Raw genomic sequence first — 23,317 nt, forward strand, 5'->3', positions numbered from 1 at the left:
TGAAGGGCAATCTGAGAGAGAGAGAGAGAGAGAGAGAGAGAGAGAGAGAGAGAGAGAGAGAGAGAATAAATACCCCCTCTGCTTTTACACACACACACACAGGTAACGTCCTTGTCATATGGCTGGCTGGTGTTCTTACCCTGCTCAGGTCTCGAAGGCTTTTAGTGAGTAGCGAGCTGGCATGCAGTGTCCCACCTGAGCGTGAGGATGGCGGGGCGTGTGAAGGGTCTGTGTTACCCACAGATTGGTCTGTAGGAGTTGTAATGCATGTAAGAAGTCTAGCGCGTGATCTCCAAGAGTACGAGTTAAGTATACACACACACACACACACACACACACACACACACACGCTGTTTTACTCACTGTTCATTAATCTCGGAGCAATTTTTTTATACGTGTTTTTTTTTTCTTTTTTCCAACTCGTGTATCGTGTTACCGTCGGGCATTCCAGAGAGAGAGAGAGAGAGAGAGAGAGAGAGAGAGAGAGAGAGAGAGAGAGAGAGAGAGAGAGAGAGAGAGAGAGAGAGAAAATTAGTATAGTAAAGGGGGATGTGGGGAAGGCATGCGTGACACTTCTCCGTCCCTCACCTCCCCTCTCCATTCCTCCCTCCCTCCCCCTCCCTCAACGCTGCCCGTCCCTCGGACTCTCCCAGGACCAAGACAGAAATCTGACTCCACCGACCACATGTCAGGCGTCCCTCCCCCCCCCCACCACAAAGTCTCCTCACCCCACCCCCTCCTTGCTTAGCCCTACTGTGTAACAACTCTCACCACCACTATTATTAGGACCACAGTTGCCTTCAATACACATTAGTGATCTAGATAATGGAATTAGTAGCGATATTCGTAAATCTGCGGACGACACATAGAAAGGTAGATTAATTATGTCGGGTTCTGATGCAACCGTCCTGAAGAAAAACTTACAAGATAGAAGGAACGAATATAAGTATGACACAAGTCAGATCTCATCTACGAGATTATGGTGTGCAGTTCAGCTCCCCATATTACAGGAAGGATACCGTTCTGTTAGAATCAATACAAAAGAGAACGACTAAAAAGATGCAAGAGAAGCTTTAAAATTTACATTTCTTGTAGAGGGGTAGATTAAGAGAGATCTGATAAAGGTTTTCAAGTGGTGTAGGGGTATAACTGGAGTGACATAAACAAAATTCTCAAGGTCTGTAATCAGGATAGGACAAGAAATAATGAGTTCAAGCTTGATAAAGTTCTTGCTCATGTTCTTGTCTTTATTATTATTATTATTATTATTATCATTATTATTATTATTATTATTATTATCATCATCATCATCATCATCATCATTATTATAGTATTCCGTATCACCTTCTTTCTCTCCTTCATTCATTCATTTTATCATTACAGCAGTCTTTCTGTCCCGTTCTTTCCTTCGACGAGAGAGAGAGAGAGAGAGAGGTCATACTGTTTATAGTTCATCTCTCTCTCTCTCTCTCTCTCTCTCTCTCTCTCTCTCTCTCTCTCTCTCTCTCTCTCTCTCTCTCTCTCTCTCTCTCTCTCTCTCCTCCTTCTTTTCTTCCCATTACTCCCTCCTAGAACATTTTAATCGTAATCCAGTGACCCTGTGTGTGTGTGTGTGTGTGTGTGTGTGTGTGTGTGTGTGTGTGTGTGTGTGTGTGTGTGTGTGTGCGCGCGCGCGTGCATGCGCGTGTGTGCGTGTGCGCGCGCTCGCTGCAAATTAACAATGCAAGGGGAACAGTTTCTAGTCCCGTATTTAGTTAGATGCTCACTGATATTCCTAACGAAGCACGAACTCTCTCTCTCTCTCTATCTTTCTCTCTCTCTCTCTCTCTCTCTCTCTCTCTCTCTCTCTCTCTCTCTCTCTCTCTCTCTCTCTCTCTCTCTCTCTCTGCATTTGCTTATCCCGTCTTGTGCCTTCATGAAAGTAGATGAATTAAATTTTGCACATGATTCGCGGAGGGAAAGGAGGAGGAGGAAGAGAGGGAGAAGAAACCACTGACCTGACCCCGATGAGTCTGTGCTTCTGTGTTGAGGGGGAATGAGGTGGGCGGAGAGAAGACTGAGGGGAAGACATGGGTGAGACGGCAGGCAGCACTGTACACCAGTGACTGGAGTACATATACTTAGTTCTACGATTAGGAAAAAAAGAAAAAAAATGTGAAATTCAGAGATATAAATGCCAGAGAGAGAGAGAGAGAGAGAGAGAGAGAGACTTATGATAATGAATAAGAAAGAAGATGAATTGTAAGATATTTTTAAGTGAAAGTCGTGTTAGTATGCGTGCGTGCGTGTGTGTGTGTGTGTGTGTGTGTGTGTGTGTGGTGTGTGTGTGTGTGTGTGTGTGTGTGTGTGTGTGTGTGTGTTTGTTTGTTTGTTTGTCTGTTTCTGTGTGTGTGTAGTGATGACGGAAAAAAAAAAAAAACCGGGAAGGAGGGGAAGAAAAGAAGGAAAAATAGTTATTATATCATTCTTGTGATACAGTCGAGTGGAAGTGATAGTCGATGTATGCGTGACGTTGCCACACACACACACACACACACACACACACACAAGGTCATTCACATGCTTCAATGAATGGTACGGTGATGTTCTTTTCGAGAACAGAAGCCAAACATTCTCTCTCTCTCTCTCTCTCTCTCTCTCTCTCTCTCTCTCTCTCTCTCTCTCTCTCTCTCTCTCTCTCTCTCTCCTCTCTCTCTCTCTCTCTCTCTCTCTGTCTCTGTGTGTGTGTGTGTGTGTAGGATGTGTAAATGCCCGATACCTGACGTGCGTGAGTGAATAACTCTTCTTAATGTCATAGTGTGCGCGCGTGTGCATGTTTGTGTGTATGCGTGTGTGCGTGTGTGTGTGTGCAGCAATTGCCAGGGGAAGGAGGATGCAGGATCACCGCTGAGTCTTGATCGAGTCTGCCCGTGGTGTGTGTGCCTGTGTGTGGCAGGCGGTGGCTGGTGGGGCGCCGCGACACACAACACAGCGACCCACCCCGCCGCCCTGCCCTTCAACCCAGGAAGCACAACTATATCTGATGAAAAAAGCTAATGTATAAAACAGCCATTTTGACACTTTTACAGAGAGAGAGAGAGAGAGAGAGAGAGAGAGAGAGAGAGAGAGAGAGAGAGAGAGAGAGAGAGAGAGAGAGAGAAATTATCGTTGCTTCCCAAGCATAAACATCATCTTGCCTTGTGGATTTTCTGTTTTTTTTATTCTCTCTCTCTCTCTCTCTCTCTCTCTCTCTCTCTCTCTCTCTCTCTCTCTCTCTCTCTCTCTCTGTCAAGACATGGTCATGTGTTATTTTTTATTCATATAGTAGGATTTTAGATCCAAATTCGCCAATGTGGGAACGGTGCTTAACACACATACCTTATTACATATGCATGCCCTATTTATCTTCTGCCATAGTGAGCTGCAAGCTTTGTTCGTTGTATTCAGTGACATGTACGTACACTAAGCACAGTACTACTGTTTATGTTCCTTCCTTGATATCCACCCATGTCGACTCTGTTGTTATCTATTTCTATGGTACTGTTAACATGATATTATAATGCGTCTAACATGAAGTGCCATGCCACCCTCTCATTTTTCATCTGTCCTCGTAAAATGACGTGTGACCATTTATCTGAACCTCTTGATGAATCACTGTCCCTGGCATATCTAACCACGTTTCTGTTCATGCAATAACATCATTTTTTTTTTCACACGTCATTTATGTAAGCAAGTCTGCTTTATTGAAAACACTCCTACAGTTCATGTAGTAAATACTTAAGTTATTCCCTGCCTTCGCTATGCTAGTTTCTTCTCTAGATTTAATCATCTTTCTACCTTTTCATCCCCATCCCTTTTTATCCCTTTTCCCTTCTGACTAATGAAAGAAGCCCTGAACTGCAGTTATGTCCCACTTGAATGTTCCAGCCAAAATCCAAACAGCCTGTCGTGATAAATGCACTCCATCCCTGGCATGCAAGGTGTCTTTGCCATAGAAACAGTCCTAGTTGTGACTTACAATAAGTCACAACCCTGCAATCCATTGAGATTGCAGGACAGCCACTTGGCACCAACCCCTTTCCCATCATTGTCCAAGCATGTGTCTAGCCTCTCTGCAACCTTGCCTATCCCTGCCCCTGGCAAGCACACTCTAGTCCTACGCTTCCTATCCCTGGTACAAAACACACTAAGTACCAAACCAGACTATACCCAAGCTCAGCCACTCTACTAGAAGCCAGGGTATTTGCGTCTGCCCTTTCCTTTCTCTTCTTGTCTCCCCCCACCATTTCCAACTTCTCTCCTGTCATTCCCTCCATTACATTAAAAGGATTCTTCTTCTCCACTTGGTGCTACTCGAGGCGAGGCACCCTGAAGACTTTCATTCACTTTGCCTCTTGGACACAACCATCTCTTCCTCCACCATCTTACTATATACAGTATATATATATATATATATATATATATATATATATATATATATATATATATATATATATATATATATATATATATATATATATATATATATATATATATATATATATATATATATATATATATATATATATATATATATATAGTCGTTTTTGCATCATTACCTTTGGTGACTTACCAGTTCATAGTGTTAAGTTTAAGACATATGGTAGAGAGGATGATATTAAGAAGTATTTTATTCTCTTTTCACAGGACTGGAGTTTATGGGGAGGTGGCACCACTGATGCTCCAGCTGAGGTGCCACAGGCTGCGCTGGAGGATGTGGCACATCGGGGCGACGCCCAAGTAGAAGATAATTACGATGATTATTATGATGTGAACGAAGTTGATAGTGACAAGACAGATGGTGGATTTGGTCTCAGTGTCAGTGCCAACCTTAGTGCTGATGAACCATATAACGCCAGGCGATATTGGTACAACAGCACCTATAGCTACGGAGACCGAACTGGTGACAGCGGCCAAGCTAGTCCTAGTGATAGAAGATATTATCATAGCAATAGGGGAGCTGGTAGCAGGTTTGACGACAGTGATGGAGGTGATAGCTATAATTCCAATGATGACGGAAGATACAGTTCTGGAAGCACTCGTAATTCAACCGGCTACAGCACGTGGTGGACCTACAATAGAGAAGGTGACAGAGGTGACAGAAGAGATGGTCAGGATGAGGATGATAGACTGACTGGAAGCGAAGTACGAGGAGATTTTGGAAGAACTGGTTCTGGTACTGGCTACAGAAGTGGAAGTTACGGTGGTGGCGACAGTGGAGGCGCTGGTGGCGGCTACGGTGGAAGTGATAGCTATGGCGGCAGTGAAGGTGCCGGTGGTGGCTACGATGGCGGCGACAGCTATGGTGGCAGTGGAGGTGCCGGTGGTGGCTACGGTGGCGGCGACAGCTATGGCGGCAGTGGAGGCGCTGGTGGTGGCTATGGTGGCGGTGACGGCTATGGCGGCAGTGGAGGCACCGGTGGTGGCTACGGTGGTGGCGACGGCTATGGTGGCAGTGGAGGCACCGGTGGTGGCTACGGTGGCGGCGACGGCTATGGTGGCAGTGGAGGCACCGGTGGTGGCTACGGTGGAGGCGACGGCTATGGTGGCAGTGGAGGCACCGGTGGTGGCTACGGTGGCGGTGACGGCTATGGTGGCAGTGGAGGCACCGGTGGTAGCTACGGTGGCGGTGACAGCTATGGCGGCAGTGGAGGCGCCGGTGGTGGCTACGGTGGCGGTGACAGCTATGGCGGCAGTGGAGGCGCCGATGGTGGTTACGGTGGCGGCGACAGATATGGCGGCAGTGGAGGAGCTGGTGGTGGCTACGGTGGCGGCGACAGCTATGGTGGCAGTGGAGGCGCTGGTGGTGGTTACGGTGGCGGTGACGGCTATGGCGGCAGTGGAAGCGCTGGTGGTGGTTACGGTGGCGGTGACGGCTATGGTGGCAGTGGAGGCGCTGGTGGTGGCTACGGTGGGGGCGACAGCTATGGCGGCAGTGGAGGCGCTGGTGGTGGCTACGGTGGCGGCGACAGCTATGGCGGCAGTGGAGGCGCTGGTGGTGGCTACGGTGGCGGCGACAGCTATGGCGGCAGTGGAGGAGCTCGTGATGGCTATGGCTATGGTGATGTTAGTGGTCTGAGGCCGCAGGTGCAGCCCCGACCTTCAGGCTACCCTGGTTCCGGTGCCGAACTGCAGCAGGAGTGTGGAGGCGAGGACTGCAACACAGGTGGCTGCAAATGTATCGGAGAAAAGGGCTCAAGGGTAAGATCTTACCTAGTATGATATTTGCCAGGAACATTTTATGTAAGGTACACGTGTGTGTGTGTGTGTGTGTGTGTGTGTGTGTGTGTGTGTGTGTGAGTGTGTGTGGTCATTATTTATAATATTGTAAACATTCAGAAGATGACTTTATTCTAGGCAAAATTTGACAATCGTGAGCTCAAATAAGCAGTATTTACATTCAAGAGACCTTACTGTCAACACTTGGCTGCTGAGCTTGGATCTCAGTTTGGTTGAGGAGCTGCATTTTAAGTAACCAACAACCATGCAAATTAACTTTGGAGTGCAATGAGCTTTTATTGTACATACCAGTGACATAGTAAATTATACCTGTATTACAGTGTTATCAAACAGCCATCATGATATAGTGATTCCACACATGCATTGGTATCAATGGGTCCAGAGGCACGCAGGTTGGAATTCTGGCCACAATTTGAGATTAGGAAGGGCATCCACTTGGGATAACAGTTATACAAATGCCAAAACCAGTCTTCCATTAGGAAGCACTGTCTTAATCCTGATTTATCATGGGAACCCAGATGCTAAAAAAAAATAAATTATAAATAAATAAATAATGCATTATCTTTGCTGGTGATAGCAATATTAGTATTTTTTCTATTCTATTGACTGCTGTTGAATGTAAGCTCTAATGTTATGCAATTCATGATAAAAAGATGAATGGACCATCCCCAACTAAAACCAAGATTGTTAGGTACTTTTTCCGGAGCCATGATCAAGCTCAAACATGTGGTAAAAGTTCCTTAATCCAAGTGGCAGAGGCATGGGAATCATTTGAGTTAACACTTCAGAGTATAGGGTGATATGTCACTTTGAAGTTTTGTATGTGTTGAACCATATGAAATCACATTATTTTCGTTAAAGCTGTCAAGACTCTACATAGGCATTTATAATATATAAACTGTGGGTGTGGCAAAATGCCTCTACACTGCTTTTGCTTTGAGACTTCAGGTAAACAAACACTTCTGAGTCAAGCATATGGATAATATATATTAAAGTAAATGTAACAGTATGTGCATTTTTTAAATTTAGGGTATGAACAGTAATATTAATTTTAAGAACTTAAAAAAACTTAGTAAAAATCTGTTTTTGTTTATGAGAAATGTTAAATTAAAAACTTTTTACTTATCTTTAATACTGACAAAATCATGACAATCATTGTTTTCCGGGCCACTGTCATCCATGCACTGGTTCTGTTATTGAAACAAATATTGCCCTCTAAGGTTAAGTTTTACAAGAAAGCTATCTTACCTGGATGACTGCTGGATTAAATCTGAAACACCTTGGGCAAGATGAAGCACCTCATCTTTTTACAACTGACTTCTTGTTTGTTTAAGCCCAGTGTACTCAGTCATGAGAATCATCATGACAGCATTACTAATAGCTGTTGTTCTTGCGACATCATGACAGCTGTCACAGTAGGATCATAACATTGTCATGACTGTCAGAGGTGTGTGTCATAACAGAGCTAATAATTCTGAAATTTGTTCGACGTTGTCATGATGGACCTATGAGTGTTTCAGGACAGGACTATCACAACAGTGCTAGCTAGCTGACAAATTAATCACACACACACACACACACACACACACACACACACACACACACACACACACACACACACACACACACACACACACAGTCAAATCTGTGAGCCAGCTGAAATGGAGATAATGAATAAGGGTTTTCAGTTAGTGTTCACAAAAGAGAGGACATTTGTGGGGTAGAGTGAGGTAAACAAAGAAACTAGTCTAGGGGAAATGTGAGTGACTAAGGAAGATGTGCAGAAACTGTTGGAGGAATTAGATTTTAGAAAAGCCCCTGGACCTGATGGAGTGTCTGGATGGATATTGAAAGAATACGATCAGCAGTTCACGTGGGTGGTTCACAGTATTATTGAGAGCTCCTTAAATGAAAGTAGGGTCCCACTTGAATAGAAGAAAACAAACATAGTTCCAATTTATAAAAGGTGGTAACAAAGAAGAGCTTATGAACTATAGTCCAGTGTCTCTAACAAGTGTGATATGTAAGACGTATGAAAGATTAGTGGAGGATAAATGGATGCAGTAGCTAGAGGAAGATAAAGTGATAATAGAGCAACAATTTGAATTTAGAAGAGGGAGGTCTTGTGTTACAAAATTGTTACATTTTTATTTATGAGTGTTGGATATAATACGAGATAGGTGGATGGGCAGATTGTATACATCTAGATCTGAAGAGAGCCTTTCATAAAATGCCACACAGAAGATTGCTGTGGAAGTTGGAGCATGATAGTGGTCAAAAGATTTGAATATTGAGATGGATGGAGAATTTCTTAATTAACAGAGAGATGAGAACAGTGGTAAAAGATCGGGAGTCATTGTGGAGGAAAGTCGAAAATGGAGTACCTAAAGATTCAGTACTGATACCAGTCTTGTTTGTAGTCTATATAAATTATATGGCAGTGTGAATAGCCACATGAGCTTTTTTGTGGATGATGCCAAGTTACTGAAATAAGTTGAGAGTAAGGAAGATTGTGAAGTCATTTTTAATGTTGGATGTGTGATTCCCCAGGGAGCTCCAGGATTGCCAGGCCCTACTGGAGAAAAGGGACAGCAGGGCTTCCCAGGCATGGAGGGACTCATGGGTCCCAAGGGAAGCAAAGGAGAACCTGGTCCACAAGGTCCCACTGGCCCCAAAGGAGACAGAGTAAGTATACATTTATTTGTAAACATACACAGAGCAGCGTAAGACTCCATCACTGACACTGATCGATAGACATAAGATCTATTATTTTGAGGAGAGATGAAAATACTGTGCAATATTTGTCCTATCTCTTTCTGTTGATGATTTTTTATTGTACAAAACCAAAGAAACTCATTATAGAAAATTATTTAAAACAAAGTGGAGGAAATTTGTCTGCCTTTTCACCTCTTCTCTGTGAAATGAAAAAGTAACTCATGACTTATTCTCTGGACTCACTTGAGTTGGACCAATTACCATATTTCAATTGCATGTCTATTTTACTGTGAGGACACTTCATAATGAATCCAATGACATTTTTCTATGTCCCTATTGATGTGAGTGGGGCCAAGAACTCCCTGTACTTGGAGGGTAGTCCACTCCAGTGGGCAAGCTGGTTGCTGTGCGAACGCCACACCACCAAGCAGCCAGAGGGATAAAACACTCAGCCACGGCACTGAAGAACATGGGGAGAGGTGCAATGTGTCCTCTCAGGCAGCTTTTAATATGTGAATGTTGCCAAAGTGGATATTTGATCTTGCTTAGCAATGTACTGTTCTAATAATTCCAAATGGAATAAGGATTTGTCTTTTTTGCTTTCCCTAAGGATCCTGCGAGAGAGGTAACTGTTTTGTAAACTCAGAAGTTCCTCCTTATTTTATGTGATGAACTTGTAATGTATCTAAGGTCAGTGTCATTGGTATTGTACTGGGCTCTTCAGGTGATAGGTCATGTATCAGCATAACAGTTACATGGCATTGTGACTGAGCTACTTATGGTCATTCCTTGAATCCAGCTAATAAGTGTTCATAAGCTGAAGTGTGGTGTGAAGGTGGCTACTACATGGAATTACCTGCCACAATGTGTTAGCTCACCTATCATATCAACATTGAAGTCCACCCTGTACTAATGTCTTAGCTATATGTTTCAGTATTAAGATTAACATCTTATAGGTAGTAGATTTGGCCAAGGTACAATTTCCAGATCAAGTGAACCTGGGAATGTTGAATCCCTTATATTCCATTTTGTCCAAAGCCCCAATGCTATTATGTATGACTTATGGCCCAGCCTTGTGATTAAGCTGAAAATTATTAAGCAAGCAAGCAGTGATTGAGTTTTTTGTGTTATTTATATAACATTGAGTACTATGTCAAGAATTGGTTATGAGATTACACTAGGTGAATACTTCAATATTCATGGCGCTGCCTCTAATTTATGGATGACATCGTGACATGTATTGTTAAGGAAATCCACAGATGAGCTTCAGGGGATGACTTTACAGTTATACAGAGATACAAAGATAGGGCTGAGGTTGAGTATGAAGACAATGAAGACAACAAAAATATACAACTTTGTACGAGACAAAGAAATTGGAACAGAGAATGAATCATAAAATGTGTTAGGAATTAGTTTGAACCCAGACCATGAAAAATAAATCAACAGAAGGATAGGAATAGGATGGAGTGCTGTTGGAAAACAAGCAATGTAATGAGCAGTAATCTCCCACTCTCAGTAAAAATGTATAGGTAACCAGTGCATTTTACCAGTTCGAACATACACCTCAGAGAGCTGCAGCCTCACTAAAGCCTACTACTGTGCAAGGAGTAAATAATTTGTCAAACAGTTATTATAAAACTATGGAAGTGAGAGATGTGAGATAGGTGTCTTAAAAATCACTTACATTGATAAGTAAAAGTAGTAATTAGTGTCCATGGAGAAAGAAGGAATTGTACCAGTGTGTTAAAATCAAGGGGATTCTGTATATCCTGGTATAGAGAATCTGAGCTAACATTAACAACATTACATAGCTTTGCCATGAAATGTGACACAACAGACTAGAGTGGGTGTTGTGGAATTTATTAATTTGAGAGGAGCATGTTGAGAGATTAGATGGGATGATGGTACCTACAGCTTTGGTTACTTAAGGGATTAACCAGTAAGTATTTCACTCAATTGTATCAAACATAATGCATAAATCTATTATTTCTGAAGCCAAATCTTAAACATTGAAGCTAATGGGCATGTTAACTGAGAAGAAAAATTATCTCTCAAATAGTGCAAGTAATGGCAAACTTATGCAAATAAGTGTAATGTTTCCCTCTGGCTGCTGCAGGTGTCACCATCGTGGGGAGACCAAAACTTTAGCACTGAGTGGACTGTCCTCCCAGTACATAGAGTCCTTAGTGGTGCTAACTGCTGTATTCAAGTCTTATCCATAATACAGTGAAATTAATGCCACCATTACTGCAGTCTTGTACAATACTCAACACTTTGATAAAATTTAGTTTTTTAAATTTTTGCTTGGATTTACTTTTGAAATATTCTTCACTGTCATGTCATCAAGAGACTGAGATATGGCACTTTGCATGACTGGAGAGTCCATGTGGATAAATCCCACTAAGGTCGCAGGCCTGAAGGAGATGCAGGTACCACACCATCTAACCAGAAAGCTTGTGGCTGAATAGCAAAGGTAACCCAGATTATTGGACCTCATTTTCTGGAACAATGTCTAATATATGTGCAGAATATTGCAAAATAATCTGTGAAATAAAGAATAGAATTGTATTGAAAAGATAAAAATCAGTAAATGTCTAAAAGAGATTCACTGAGGTGAGGAGTAAAGACAAAGATGGAGGAGTGATACTTGTAAAGATACAGAATAAAAAAGCTAATAAAGAAATAGAAAGGTGAAATCAATCTACTTTAGAAACATGGTCAGTGTAATCAATATTAATACACAATTCTTCATTTGAAAACAATTAAGCCTTTTGCATGTCAAGTATAAAAATACAGGTATTGCAGGTGCAATATGTTTCCTTTTCAGTTGTCTCTAGCTATTGCCTTTCTACTGATCTTAGAAACACGGTATTAAGTGCAAACCGCAACAAACTGGGACAAATGTTTACAAATCCGTAGAGAGAAACTTGTTCACTGTGGCCATCCTCCTTAAGCTGCAGCACAGCAAGTATGCAACATTCATCAAATACAGCAACAAAATGATGAACTACTTCAAAGACTAACACATTCAAAGCTCACCAGTTTAAAAATATACAGATTTCTGGAATTTCTACCTGTACCTGTTATACAGGCTTCTTATCAGTCATCACAAGCCTTGTCCAGGTTCACACATTAATTCATACACAATCTGCACTTTGAATGTAATATTTTCATTTGTTTGTCCCTTTCACTGATAGAACTCAGAATGGTTTATCCCCTGCAACCTAGACACCATCAAAAGCACTGTATCACATTACTCCATAAGCTCATCAACCAACAGCCTTGGGGGCTCTTCCTTTATTTGATTTTTTGGATCAACATGCCTTTTTTTTTTTTTACCTTCCATGAAACAAGAGTCCCTTTTAGACTTGCAGACTAAAGACATTTCAGTCAAGTGACTGTCATCGATTTACTACATAAAGTGAACTTCTTTCAGGGGAAGATGGGTCTGAATGGCTTCCCAGGCATCAATGGCATTCCAGGCATTCCAGGTGTGCAAGGACCCAGAGGCAGACCTGGGCTTGACGGCTGCAATGGCACTGATGTGAGTTGTATGTGTATGTGTATTTACCTAGTTGTATTCTACAAGGTGTGAGCCAAAGCTCATTTTGTCCTGTCTCCATGACCATATTTATCAGGTTTCCCACAATCATGTCTTCCTTCAAATCATTCCAGATTTCAATAGTTCGGTACAGGAAATTGTATTTCTTGATGTCGCTCAAACATCCACTCTTCTTTATTTTCTTCCCATGTCCCCTAGTCCATCTCTCTCCCTGCTTCCATCTGTGGTACAAAGTCACTTCTGTCAATTTTTTCTCTATTGTTTACTAATTTGTACATTGTTATCAGGTCTCTTCTTTCTCTTCTCTCTTGTATTGTTGGTAATTCCATCTCTTCAAGTCTTTCCTTATAGCTTAAGTCTTTCAGTTCTTGTACCATCTTTGTCACTTTCCTCTGTATTTGTTCCAGTTTCCATATTTCTTTTTTCTATGTGGAGCCCAGACTACTGCTGCATATTCCATTTTTAAGTCATATCATGCTTGTTACACCCTAATGTTTGTTAACAAGCTGTATGTAGAGCCGAATATTCCATTTATGTGCCTTTCAGGTAATAATGTGTCCTGGATCATTAATTCCAAATCTTTTTCTTCATTATTTTTTTTATTATTTCTCCTCCCATTTTATAATTTCATGAAGGTCTTTTTTTACTTTTTCCTATTTCCAACACATGGCATTTTCTGGCATTAAATTCTAGTTTCCATCTTTGGCTTTGTGCATTATCTTGTCAATATCCTTTTGTAACTCCTTGCAGTCATTTTCCTCCTTTATTATTTTCATCATTTTTGCATCATGAGCAAAAAGATTTATATAACTATTTAGGTCCTCTGCCATATCATTTATATATATTTGAAACATAATAGGTGCCAACACAGATCCTCGCGGTACCTGACTTGTCACCACGTCAATTTGAATTAGTGTCTTTGATTACTGTTCTCATTTCCTTCCCCTGCAAATAATCATCTATCCATCTCAATGTTGTTCCCTTTAGTTCTCCTTCATTTTCTAACCCCCACATAAGGCTTTTGTGGGGAACTTTATCAGGTATAACGTATCAACCCATCCATCCCTCTCTTGCACTCCATTTATTACTCCTGTATAAAAGCTCAGTAGATTTAACACATAGGATCTTCCTTTCCTGAATCCAAATTGCTTTTCTTTAATTATCTTTTCATCTTCTAAATATTGTACCTATCTTTAATTACTATTTCACAGACCTTGCTTGCAATACTTGTTAGTGACACTTGTCTGTAATTCAATGGTCCCATTTTATTTCCCCCTTTGTATATTGGGACTACATTAGCTCTTTTCCATTCCCTTGGTACTTTTCCTTCTTTCAATGAGCTGTTAATTATATTCCATATGGGTTCCTCCATTTGTTCTCTGCATTCTTTTAATATCCATCCATTTACTTGATCTGGTCCGAGAGCTTTTCTAACATAGAGCTCTTCCAGCAGTTTCTTGATTTCTTGTCTCTTTACTTGTGCCTCCTGTATTCCCTCATTCAGTGATACCACTTTTGGTGCCACAAAATCGGTTTCCTTTGTAAACACAGATTGAAAGCTCTCATTCATTAGTTCACTCATCTCCCAGTAGTTTCATAAATTCCTTCTTCTCTTTTTAACTTGTTCATGTCATCCTTATGCTTCATTTTTCCATTTACATATCTGTAGAAGACTTTGGGCTCTTCCTTGCATTTTCTTATTATGTCACTTTCAAAATTTCTTCTTCTCTTCTTATTATACCATATTCATTTCTTGCCTTTCTGTTTTCTTCCCTAGTATTTGTATTCAGTTTTTTTCATAATTTTCCTCTGCCCTGTCCTTTTTCTTTTTTGCTTCTCCACACCTGGTATTATACCATTCATATTTCCTAATTTTCACTTTATAACTTGGCACAAACTGTTGCACCCCCCCCTCTATACTTGCTAAAAAATATCTCATTTTCTTGCACTACTTTACCTTCCAATAGCTCTTTCCAGTTAATTTTTCCATAAAATTTATTAAGCTCTGCAAAGTTTGCCTTAGCATAGATTTGTCACCCATTTCTAAATTGTTCATTCCTGTGCAACACTGTTTCCTCCTGTAGTACTATTTGTATCGTTACGTGATCGCTTCTTCCCAGTGGACTCGGACATTGTATACTTGGTCTACTCTCTGGGCTTTTTGTAAACACTAAATCCAACTGTGATGGTTCTTCTTCTCCTCTGCATCTTGTGGGCTCATTCACCCACTGTCTCATTGTATTCACCATCATAATATGCATAAGTTCCTCGCTCCATGACCTGACATTTTCTTTCACTTCTATCTCCTCCCAGTTAATTCCTTTAGTGTTGAAGTCACCTACTAAGAGCATTTTGTTACTTTTCCTTATCATTTCCTCTATGCTATTGTTTTTAGTTGCATAGTTTAATATCTATTGGTCTCCCATGCATTAGTTTTTGGTGATATGTATGTCACAGTAACTTCCCTTTTTTCACTTCCTTTGATCTTAATCACAACACTCAAAGTTTTTGCCATTCCATCCCCATATTCCACTTCCTCAGCAACAATATCCTTTTACCAATATCATCATTCCTCCTCTTCCCTTTCCTTTTTCAGTCTTTCCTCCATGTGCTATAACTTTCCTTTGCAAATCTCATCTTTATTTCCTCTTTTAGTTTGGTTATGTTAAACATACCACATCTGGTTTATTGTTATTTAGGTAGTCTTTAAGTTCCAATAGGCTCGACACCAAACCATCTATATTTGTATAGGATTTGTGTGTGTGTGTGTATACTGGTGGATGTAAAAGAGGAGAGATCTGTCACAGAAGGTATATGCTATTGTGCTCATTCATATATCAAATTTCAGGCTCACTCATGCATCAAACTAGTTTATTGTTACATGTAATGCATAGCATAATTTCAGCTATTCATTAAATTCATTCACTATTCAGAATATACATAAGACTCTACTGTGTATTTACGTAGGCTAGTTGTATTTACCTAGTTGTGTGTGTGTGTGTGTGTGTGTATACACATAGTTATATTTAGCTATTTATAGTATACAGAGCCTAAGCCACAATGGTGTGGTCCTCACACCAGTCTCAGTATCTGTGCTTGTTCAGTTTTTTTCTTTAAAGACCATATAATAACCTTTGTCTCATAAGAGTCATGTACTTTATAATAAAAGCTGTAGGAGAAGGTAGATTTAGAAGATTTGAGTGGAAGGGTGATCAGTGGAGGGTAAAGGAGCCAAAATGGAGAGAGAAATGGACTTTTGAACAATAGCATTTAATCTCTATAATGGTCTTAACTTTCTCTTCAGTATCACATTAATAGGTTCATAACTAAAAATTTTATAATTTTACTGGGTCCTTTCCCTAATCAGTAAAAATTAAATATTGTTGTTATTGATGTGCCTGTGGTACATATATGTATTGTTTCCACAGGGTGAACCAGGGGTGCCTGGCCTTCCTGGACCACCAGGCCCAAGAGGTTTCCGTGGTCCAGAGGGTCAGAAGGGCATAAAGGGAGAACCTGCAATTGGGCCTTGCACCTCCTTCAAGGGAGAAAAGGGTGAGCCAGGCCGTGATGGTCGGCAGGGGCCACAGGGGCCACCTGGTTTGCCTGGGCCCCAAGGAGAGGATGGCTACAGAGGAAGAGATGGAGAGAAGGTGAGCCATGCATTACATTGTAGCTACTCACACAGTACCAGTCAACACACAGGATATTTTCATTATTACTCTGAATTAGTTTGTTTTTATTATCATCATTATTGTCAATCTGGTTATTTATACACTTTTATCCATTTAATATGTATCCATATCTGCTTAATGATCAACCTATATGTATCTTTGTATCCATTTATTAGTGTGTCCATCTAATTATTTGTCTTTATCTCTGTACTCTTCCTGTATATCCATTAATTTTTGTTGGACAAGATAGACTGATGTGGTTTAGATGTATTGGTAGGATGGCAATTAGGAATTAGATGTTGAGACTTGAAAGTAGAAAATTACCTGTATCACACTATTTTCTCGGGTCTAGGATAACGCTTAAAGTAAAAGATAAGGAGAAAATACAGCACAGAATTTTCCATGTGAGGAGCAAGATGATGGGTAGACATTTCAGTCTTTTCACTTTTGATCTTCATGTTACAACTTAGTTATGATCAAAAGTCATCAGCAAGATTCAGAAGAAGTTGAAATTATTAATTACTGTCTTCTTTTTTATAAGGAAGGTTCTGTGCTGTATATTTCTTCGTACTTTTGTCTTCAAAATTTCTTTAACATCTGTGAGAGAAGAGTGAAATAGGCACTGGCATTATAAGAGAATAATTTCCAAGCAAGAAAATGGAAAGAGTTTTAGCAGATGTATGTGTTCAGTACTGTTTGGGAATATGTATGGTGGTGATGCAACAGCATTTTTCATGTTTTCCTTTTTCATATTTGCCATCACTGCTGTTGCTGCTTTTACATATTCTCTTGCAGTATTCAGCTCTCAACATCTGTTAAAACTCTTTCCACTTTCTTGCTTGGAAATAATTTTTCTTCACTTATAATACCACTTTTTCTCACTCTGCTCTCACAGCTCATGGATAAGAGTTAAAGGCTAAAATAAGCACTTAAATGCAATGCTGGAAAAATCTGCAAATATGTGAACTCTGTAGATGTTGCAATTGCTATTATGGGGGAGAGAGCATCATTGTTACATAAATTTCCAGGTAATGTTCCTACACTAACTGTAATTCTTTTTTATATATATGTATATTAGAATAACCCATTCCCCCCATTAAAAAATAAATAAATAAATACTCAATATAAAATTTTCCTCCTCTGTCACTTCATCTCCCACTGGGAACATAATATTTATAATTTCATTATCAGCTACACTTTCCTGACAATGAGTAATTGCCTCCTGTTCAGTGAAATAATTTCTATCATTGTCATACATGCTAGCACAAATCAGAGTGATGCAGCATTCACTTGCCTTGATGAACAACAGTACAGTAAACTGTCAATGAGGAAAGATACTAGACTAGTTGCCTTCACTTTGTGAAAGATGTGTGACACCAGTAAATGCCCATGTAGGAAATTTTGTGTATATAGGGAAATTTAATTGCAAGATGTCACATAATGGGGAAAACCTGGATGTATAACACATTGATCACATCATATGATGTAGAAAACCACTTACAAATTAACATGACTGATTCCAGTAGAATAGATTCTTGAATGATTCCCATCATCCACTCTCAACATTTTCTTTGAAACCTACACCAAATGATACTGAAAACTCATCTTTGTTGCTTCTTTTACCTTTCCCTCAGTTTTCTTTGTCCAGACACTTGGATAAGATAATTACAAGCCACTCCTATCACTGATGTCAATGAGGCACATAATTAGATAGTTTTCTATTCATGAAATTAAGCAGACATGTTTTTAATGAGTTGTAGTCATGTAATTACATCTTTCAGTCTTTCCCATCCAACCATGTCATCTTCACTAAATTTCAGCAAGATCTCATTATATCATCCATCACATTATATAATTACGTGGACAAATCTTCTAATGTTATTTACAGGGTGAAAAAGGATATGCTGGTTCCAAGGGAGACAAAGGAGCAATGGGAGTAGCCTTCAAGGGACCTCCAGGACAAAAGGGAGAGAAGGGAGAAAAGGGTGAAGTGCAAGATTGCCCCATAAAGCCTCAGATATATCCAAATTGTACTGGAATTGCTCTGCTGGTTGGTTTTTACATTTTTTAGAATTTTACATTTCCTCATCTCTGTTACACTGTCTGTGATGCCAAGCAACCGCAAGCTTCTGGAAGTTTTTTGGAAATTTGCCATTTATGATCTGCTCTTGGTACTCTATAAAGTCAAATATATTTATTGTTGTATATTTCATTACATCCAGTCAAGTAAAAACTTCATCTTGCTGTGAGGACATAATGCAAATCCATAACCAGTTGATGAACTCTGTTAAGTGCTTTAACTTCAACATCATTATGTTGCCATTGGCTGATGATTGATTCAATCTTTTGCGTCTCACACCTGTAAGATGTGAAAAAATGTGCACACAGGTTATATAACATATACTGTTTGTTGCATGAGGAATGGATCAAGGAATGAAGGAGCCAGGAGAATTAAATAAGTCTTTGATCATAAAAGAGAAAGTACAAGAAACAGTAAAAGAGACGAAAGCTCTCAAAACTTCAGGCTTGGCTGGATGTGTGATTAAATCTTTGAAAAGTTGCTTTTTTACTTGTTGAGTTAAAGCAGTAGATTGTATGCTTCATAAGAAGTATGGCACTAATTGACGTGGGGAGTGCATGTATGGTTATCTACTGTAAGTAATAAGTAATGTATGAGTAATAAGTATGAATGTTGTAGTTTCAGAGGTATAAGTATTGCAATAATTTTAGCTTAAGTGTATGGGGAGTTGTTGATTAGAAAGTTTCGAGAGAGGACAGAAGTAGGGATCTGTGAGGAGTAGTGTGCTTTTTAAAAGGAGAGAGAGGTCGCATGAATTAGCTTTTTGCTGTGAGCTAGGTATGTGAAAAGTATTTGGCAAAAAAGCAAGGATGTGATTTGGACACTAAAAGAGATTTCAAGACGGCTATGGCAGAATAGACTGGGAAGAGCTATAGACTGTTTTAAGACTGTATGGGCAAGGTATATAGTACATTGTCAAAGGGAGTTAGTGAAAATTTGAATAGTAAAGTGTGTATTCAAGTGGAAATTAATATGACTGATTGGTTTCCAGTTTCAGCAAGACTGCATTAGCATGTGTGGTGACCCCTCTGTTGTTTGATATTCATATGAATAGTGATGCCATGCAAGAATGTTAGGTAGAGATTTCAGTCTGGTGAATGCTGATGCTGGGATGTCGAATCTAAATCAGCCAATGTTCAGTGGTTATACTGCAATCCTGGTTGATTTAGAGGAGTGATTGAGACAGCTAATAAAGAATTTGGAAGTGTTGAAGGAAGAAATTAAGATTGATCAAGAGTGAGAGTAAATTAGTGAAGTGTATGAAATGAATAGAAGTTTGAATGATGAATGTAGTTTTGAATGTTAAAATACTTGTGGAACTAGAATGTTTCAGGTATGTAGGATCACAAGTTGCTGTAGCTGGAGAAATATATATAAGTGTGTGTAGAATGAATGAAACAAGAAAGGTGTGGTGAAGAATTAACTGTTTGTTAAGCTGCAGTTCACTTGAAATGAATGGAAAGAGTAAGTTGCATGAGACTGTGTGGGAGTGATGACATTGTATGAGGTGAAACATGAAGCATGTGAGTGGAAGAGAAGAGGAAACTGAATGCATTGGAAGTGACTTGTTTCTGGAATATTTGTGAACACATAGATAAAGTGAGAGCTTCTAGGAGGAGTGAGGCATCACAAATGAAGGGAGAGAAATAAGGAAACATGAAGAATTATTGTTGGAAAAGAGTTAGCTGGTCAAGCAAAGCAGGAAATGTGATGGTTTGGACAAATAGAGAGGATAGAAAGGCCATTGATGAAAAAAATTACCAACTGGATTGGTTATGGTTTTGTAAAGCTAAGGAGAAGGCCTTGAATGAAATGGATTTATTGTATGAGGAGGGTATGAGATGCAAAAAAATATCTGAAGCAAGGAGTAGTAGTGAATGTACAAATGGGATATAGTTTTGGAAGCATCTGTGATAATTTCCTACTCCATTTAATCCAATTAGCTCATCAGATCAATAGTGGGGAGGAGGAGGATGGATCTAACATTGCACAGCAGAAGTAAACCAGTTCAGCCTTATGATCCTGATGTGGAGAAACATGACTTTGTTGTGTAGCTGACCTCCACAAAGTGTGATTGATGAGGAATGGTCCTTCCCACTTGAGCCTGAGGAACTGTTTCAGTTTAGAGGCTTTGTACTGTATCAGGGAATGTTTATGTGTGTGCGTGTGTGTGTGTGTGTGTGTGTGGTGACTTTATATCTGCTACCTCTCTTGTAAGTACAACAGTGTGACATATAGATAAGTAATTTAAGAATGGTGATAACAGTTTGTATTCAGTTTAGTCTATTATCTATATACCAGTCTGGAATCCTCTTTGGACGGGTATAGCCAAGACAGGTTGTCATGCCATATCATGTTGTAGTATATGCCATATACTCCATGCTTGACACATCATTAATTCTTACTTTTCAGGGCACCAAAGGAGACAAAGGTGCCAGAGGTATGAGAGGACGTGATGGCATACCAGGCATCAACGGTATCAAAGGTGACTTGGGGAAGAAAGGTGCTCCTGGAGAGAAAGGTCTACCTGGCCTACCTGGTCCTGCTGTACGTGATGAACTTCCACACACACACACACACACACACACACACACACACACACACACAGAGTATTGTTTTTTTAATAATTTGTATTACATCATCATCACCATCATCATCATCTCTGATTCCTTTTCTTCTTTTGGAGAGGTTCCTTCAAGGGATGGTTATGGCAGAATGTTCCACAGGAGTCTTGTGTTCATCCATTTTTCCCACCTCTTATCTTTTCATAATACATATTCTAGTCATTTCATATACTACTCTCTCTCTCTCTCTCTCTCTCTCTCTCTCTCTCTCTCTCTCTCTCTCTCTCTCTCTCTCTCTCTCTCTCTCTCTCTCTCTCTCTCTCTCTCTCTCTCTCTCTCTCTCTCTCTCTCTCTCTCTTACATGGATAATTGTCTCTTGTAAGGTGTGAATATTTTCAAGTTCATCATTTATTTTACTGCCCTGTATTTCATCTTAAATTTCTCAATGTCTTCATATTATTGATCCCAAGAATTTTAAGTTTCCCATTTCCTTAAGTACCTTTCTCCACACTTAAAGCTCTCCCTTTGCATGCACTTTTCCACCTTCAGCTTGTTTTCAAAATCTAATGCAGTTTATCCCTTCTTGCAGAATACCATGATAACTTTTCTTTATGTTAATGTCAGTTTTCTCTTTTTTCATATAGTGGCCTTTATTTAAGCCATATCTCAACAAGCATAATGTAAATCAACTTGCAAACTGTGACTTAGTTTTTCTTTACAAGATCTTGTCTTAGAAGAGTTTCACAATGATTATTAAATCAGTTGTACTCCTCCCTGAAACAAGACCAAACTCTCTATCCACTTTCACCCTGATTATTCTGTTTAGGCTGTCACAAGCACTTTATGACTTATCCATCTTTCCAAGTTTCTGTAGGTGTCTCACATTTTTGCAGAGATCTCCATTCTTGGAGACTTCAATGTTCACCACCAGCTTTGGCTTTCCTCTCCCTTCACTGACCATCCTGGTGAACTAGCCTTCAACTTTGTTATCCTCCACGACCTAGAGCAATGGATGCAACACCCTACTTGTATTCCTGATCGTCTTGGAGATACGCCCAACATTCTTGACCTTTTCCTGACCTCTAATCCTTCTGCTTATGCTGTCACCCTTTCTTCTCCGTTGGGCTCCTCCGATCACAATCTCATATCTGTACCTTGTCCTATCTCTCCAATCCCTCCTCAGGATCCCCCTAAGCGAAGGTGTCTCTGGTGTTTTGCCTCTGCTAGTTGGGGGGACCTGAGGAGGTATTTTGCTGATTTTCCTTGGAATGACTACTGCTTCCATGTCAGAGACCTGTTTTTGTGTGCTGAGCGCATAACAGAGGTGATAGTGTCTGGCATGGAGCCATACATTCCTCACTCTTTTTCTCGACCTAAACCTTCCAAACCTTGGTTTAACACAGCTTGTTCTTGTGCTATACATGATAGAGAGGTGGCCCACAAAAGGTACTTAAGCCTTCCATCACCAGAATCTCATGCACTTTATATTTCTGCCCGGAACCATGCCAAGTCTGTTCTCCAACTAGCCGAAAACTCCTTCATTAACAGAAAGTGTCAAAACCTTTCAAGATCTAACTCCCCTCGTGACTTCTGGCATCTAGCCAAAAATATCTCCAATAACTTTGCTTCTTCTTTCCCTCCTTTATTTCAACCAGATGGCACCACTGCTATCACATCTATTTCTAGAGCTGAACTCTTCGCTCAAACCTTTGTTAAAAACTCTATCTTGGATGATTCTGGGCTTTTTTCCTCCCTCTCCTCCACCCTCTAACTACTTCATGCTACCTATTAAAATTCTTTGCAATGATGTTTTCCATGCCCTTGCTGGCCTAAACCCTCGGAAGGCTTATGGACCTGATAGGGTCCCTCCTTTTGTTTTCCGAAACTGTGCCTCTGTGCTTGCACCTTGCCTAGTCAAACTCTTTCAGCTCTGTCTGTCAACATCTACCTTTCCTTCTTGCTGGAAGTTTGCCTACATTCAGCCTGTTCCTAAAAAGGTGCATAACTGAAGAGTAACTCTCTCCAGGGACGTGAAGGTTTTCCTGGTCCACCTGGCCCCAATGGTTACAAGGGTGACCTGGGACCAGCTGGCCTTGATGGTTTGCCAGGTCTCAAAGGAGACAAAGGTGAAGCAGGATATCCTGGCAGAGATGGTGAGAAAGGAAACCAAGGTCCTCCAGGACCTTCCAAGGTGAGTGTTGCCTGTGGTTAAATTATATTCTCTACAGACATTTGAGATTTTCCAAAAATGAGCTTGAATCTTTATTTTATCTAACTGTGAAAATGTATGTAACTTTTGGATACCTTTTAGAGCAAATATGCTGGCTTTAAGAAGGTGTGCTGTGGTTTGGGAGGAGTGAGAATGGAGGAGGTGAGTTAGCTTATCTGGGGACAGTGCTAGGTAAACATGGTAAGATAGATGGTGAGATAAGAGAGAGAAGGTTATGAAAGACAGGCAGGTCAC

General features: G+C 40.3%; 1 protein-coding gene across 1 annotated transcript in view; it reads left to right on the plus strand.

Moving 5' to 3' along the window:
• Positions 1–23,317, plus strand: part of LOC135106289 (collagen alpha-2(IV) chain-like) — a 129,972-nt gene that overhangs the window by 83,303 nt on the left and 23,352 nt on the right. The window contains exons 3-9 of the mRNA XM_064015152.1: positions 4,663–6,219; positions 8,809–8,943; positions 12,410–12,517; positions 15,964–16,188; positions 18,098–18,259; positions 20,702–20,836; positions 22,880–23,044. Of these exons, the coding sequence (XP_063871222.1) occupies positions 4,663–6,219; positions 8,809–8,943; positions 12,410–12,517; positions 15,964–16,188; positions 18,098–18,259; positions 20,702–20,836; positions 22,880–23,044 (2,487 nt within the window). The remainder of the gene's footprint in view (positions 1–4,662; positions 6,220–8,808; positions 8,944–12,409; positions 12,518–15,963; positions 16,189–18,097; positions 18,260–20,701; positions 20,837–22,879; positions 23,045–23,317) is intronic.

Source organism: Scylla paramamosain, chromosome 13, assembly GCF_035594125.1.
Source record: "Scylla paramamosain isolate STU-SP2022 chromosome 13, ASM3559412v1, whole genome shotgun sequence".
Taxonomy (NCBI): Eukaryota; Metazoa; Arthropoda; class Malacostraca; order Decapoda; family Portunidae; genus Scylla; species Scylla paramamosain.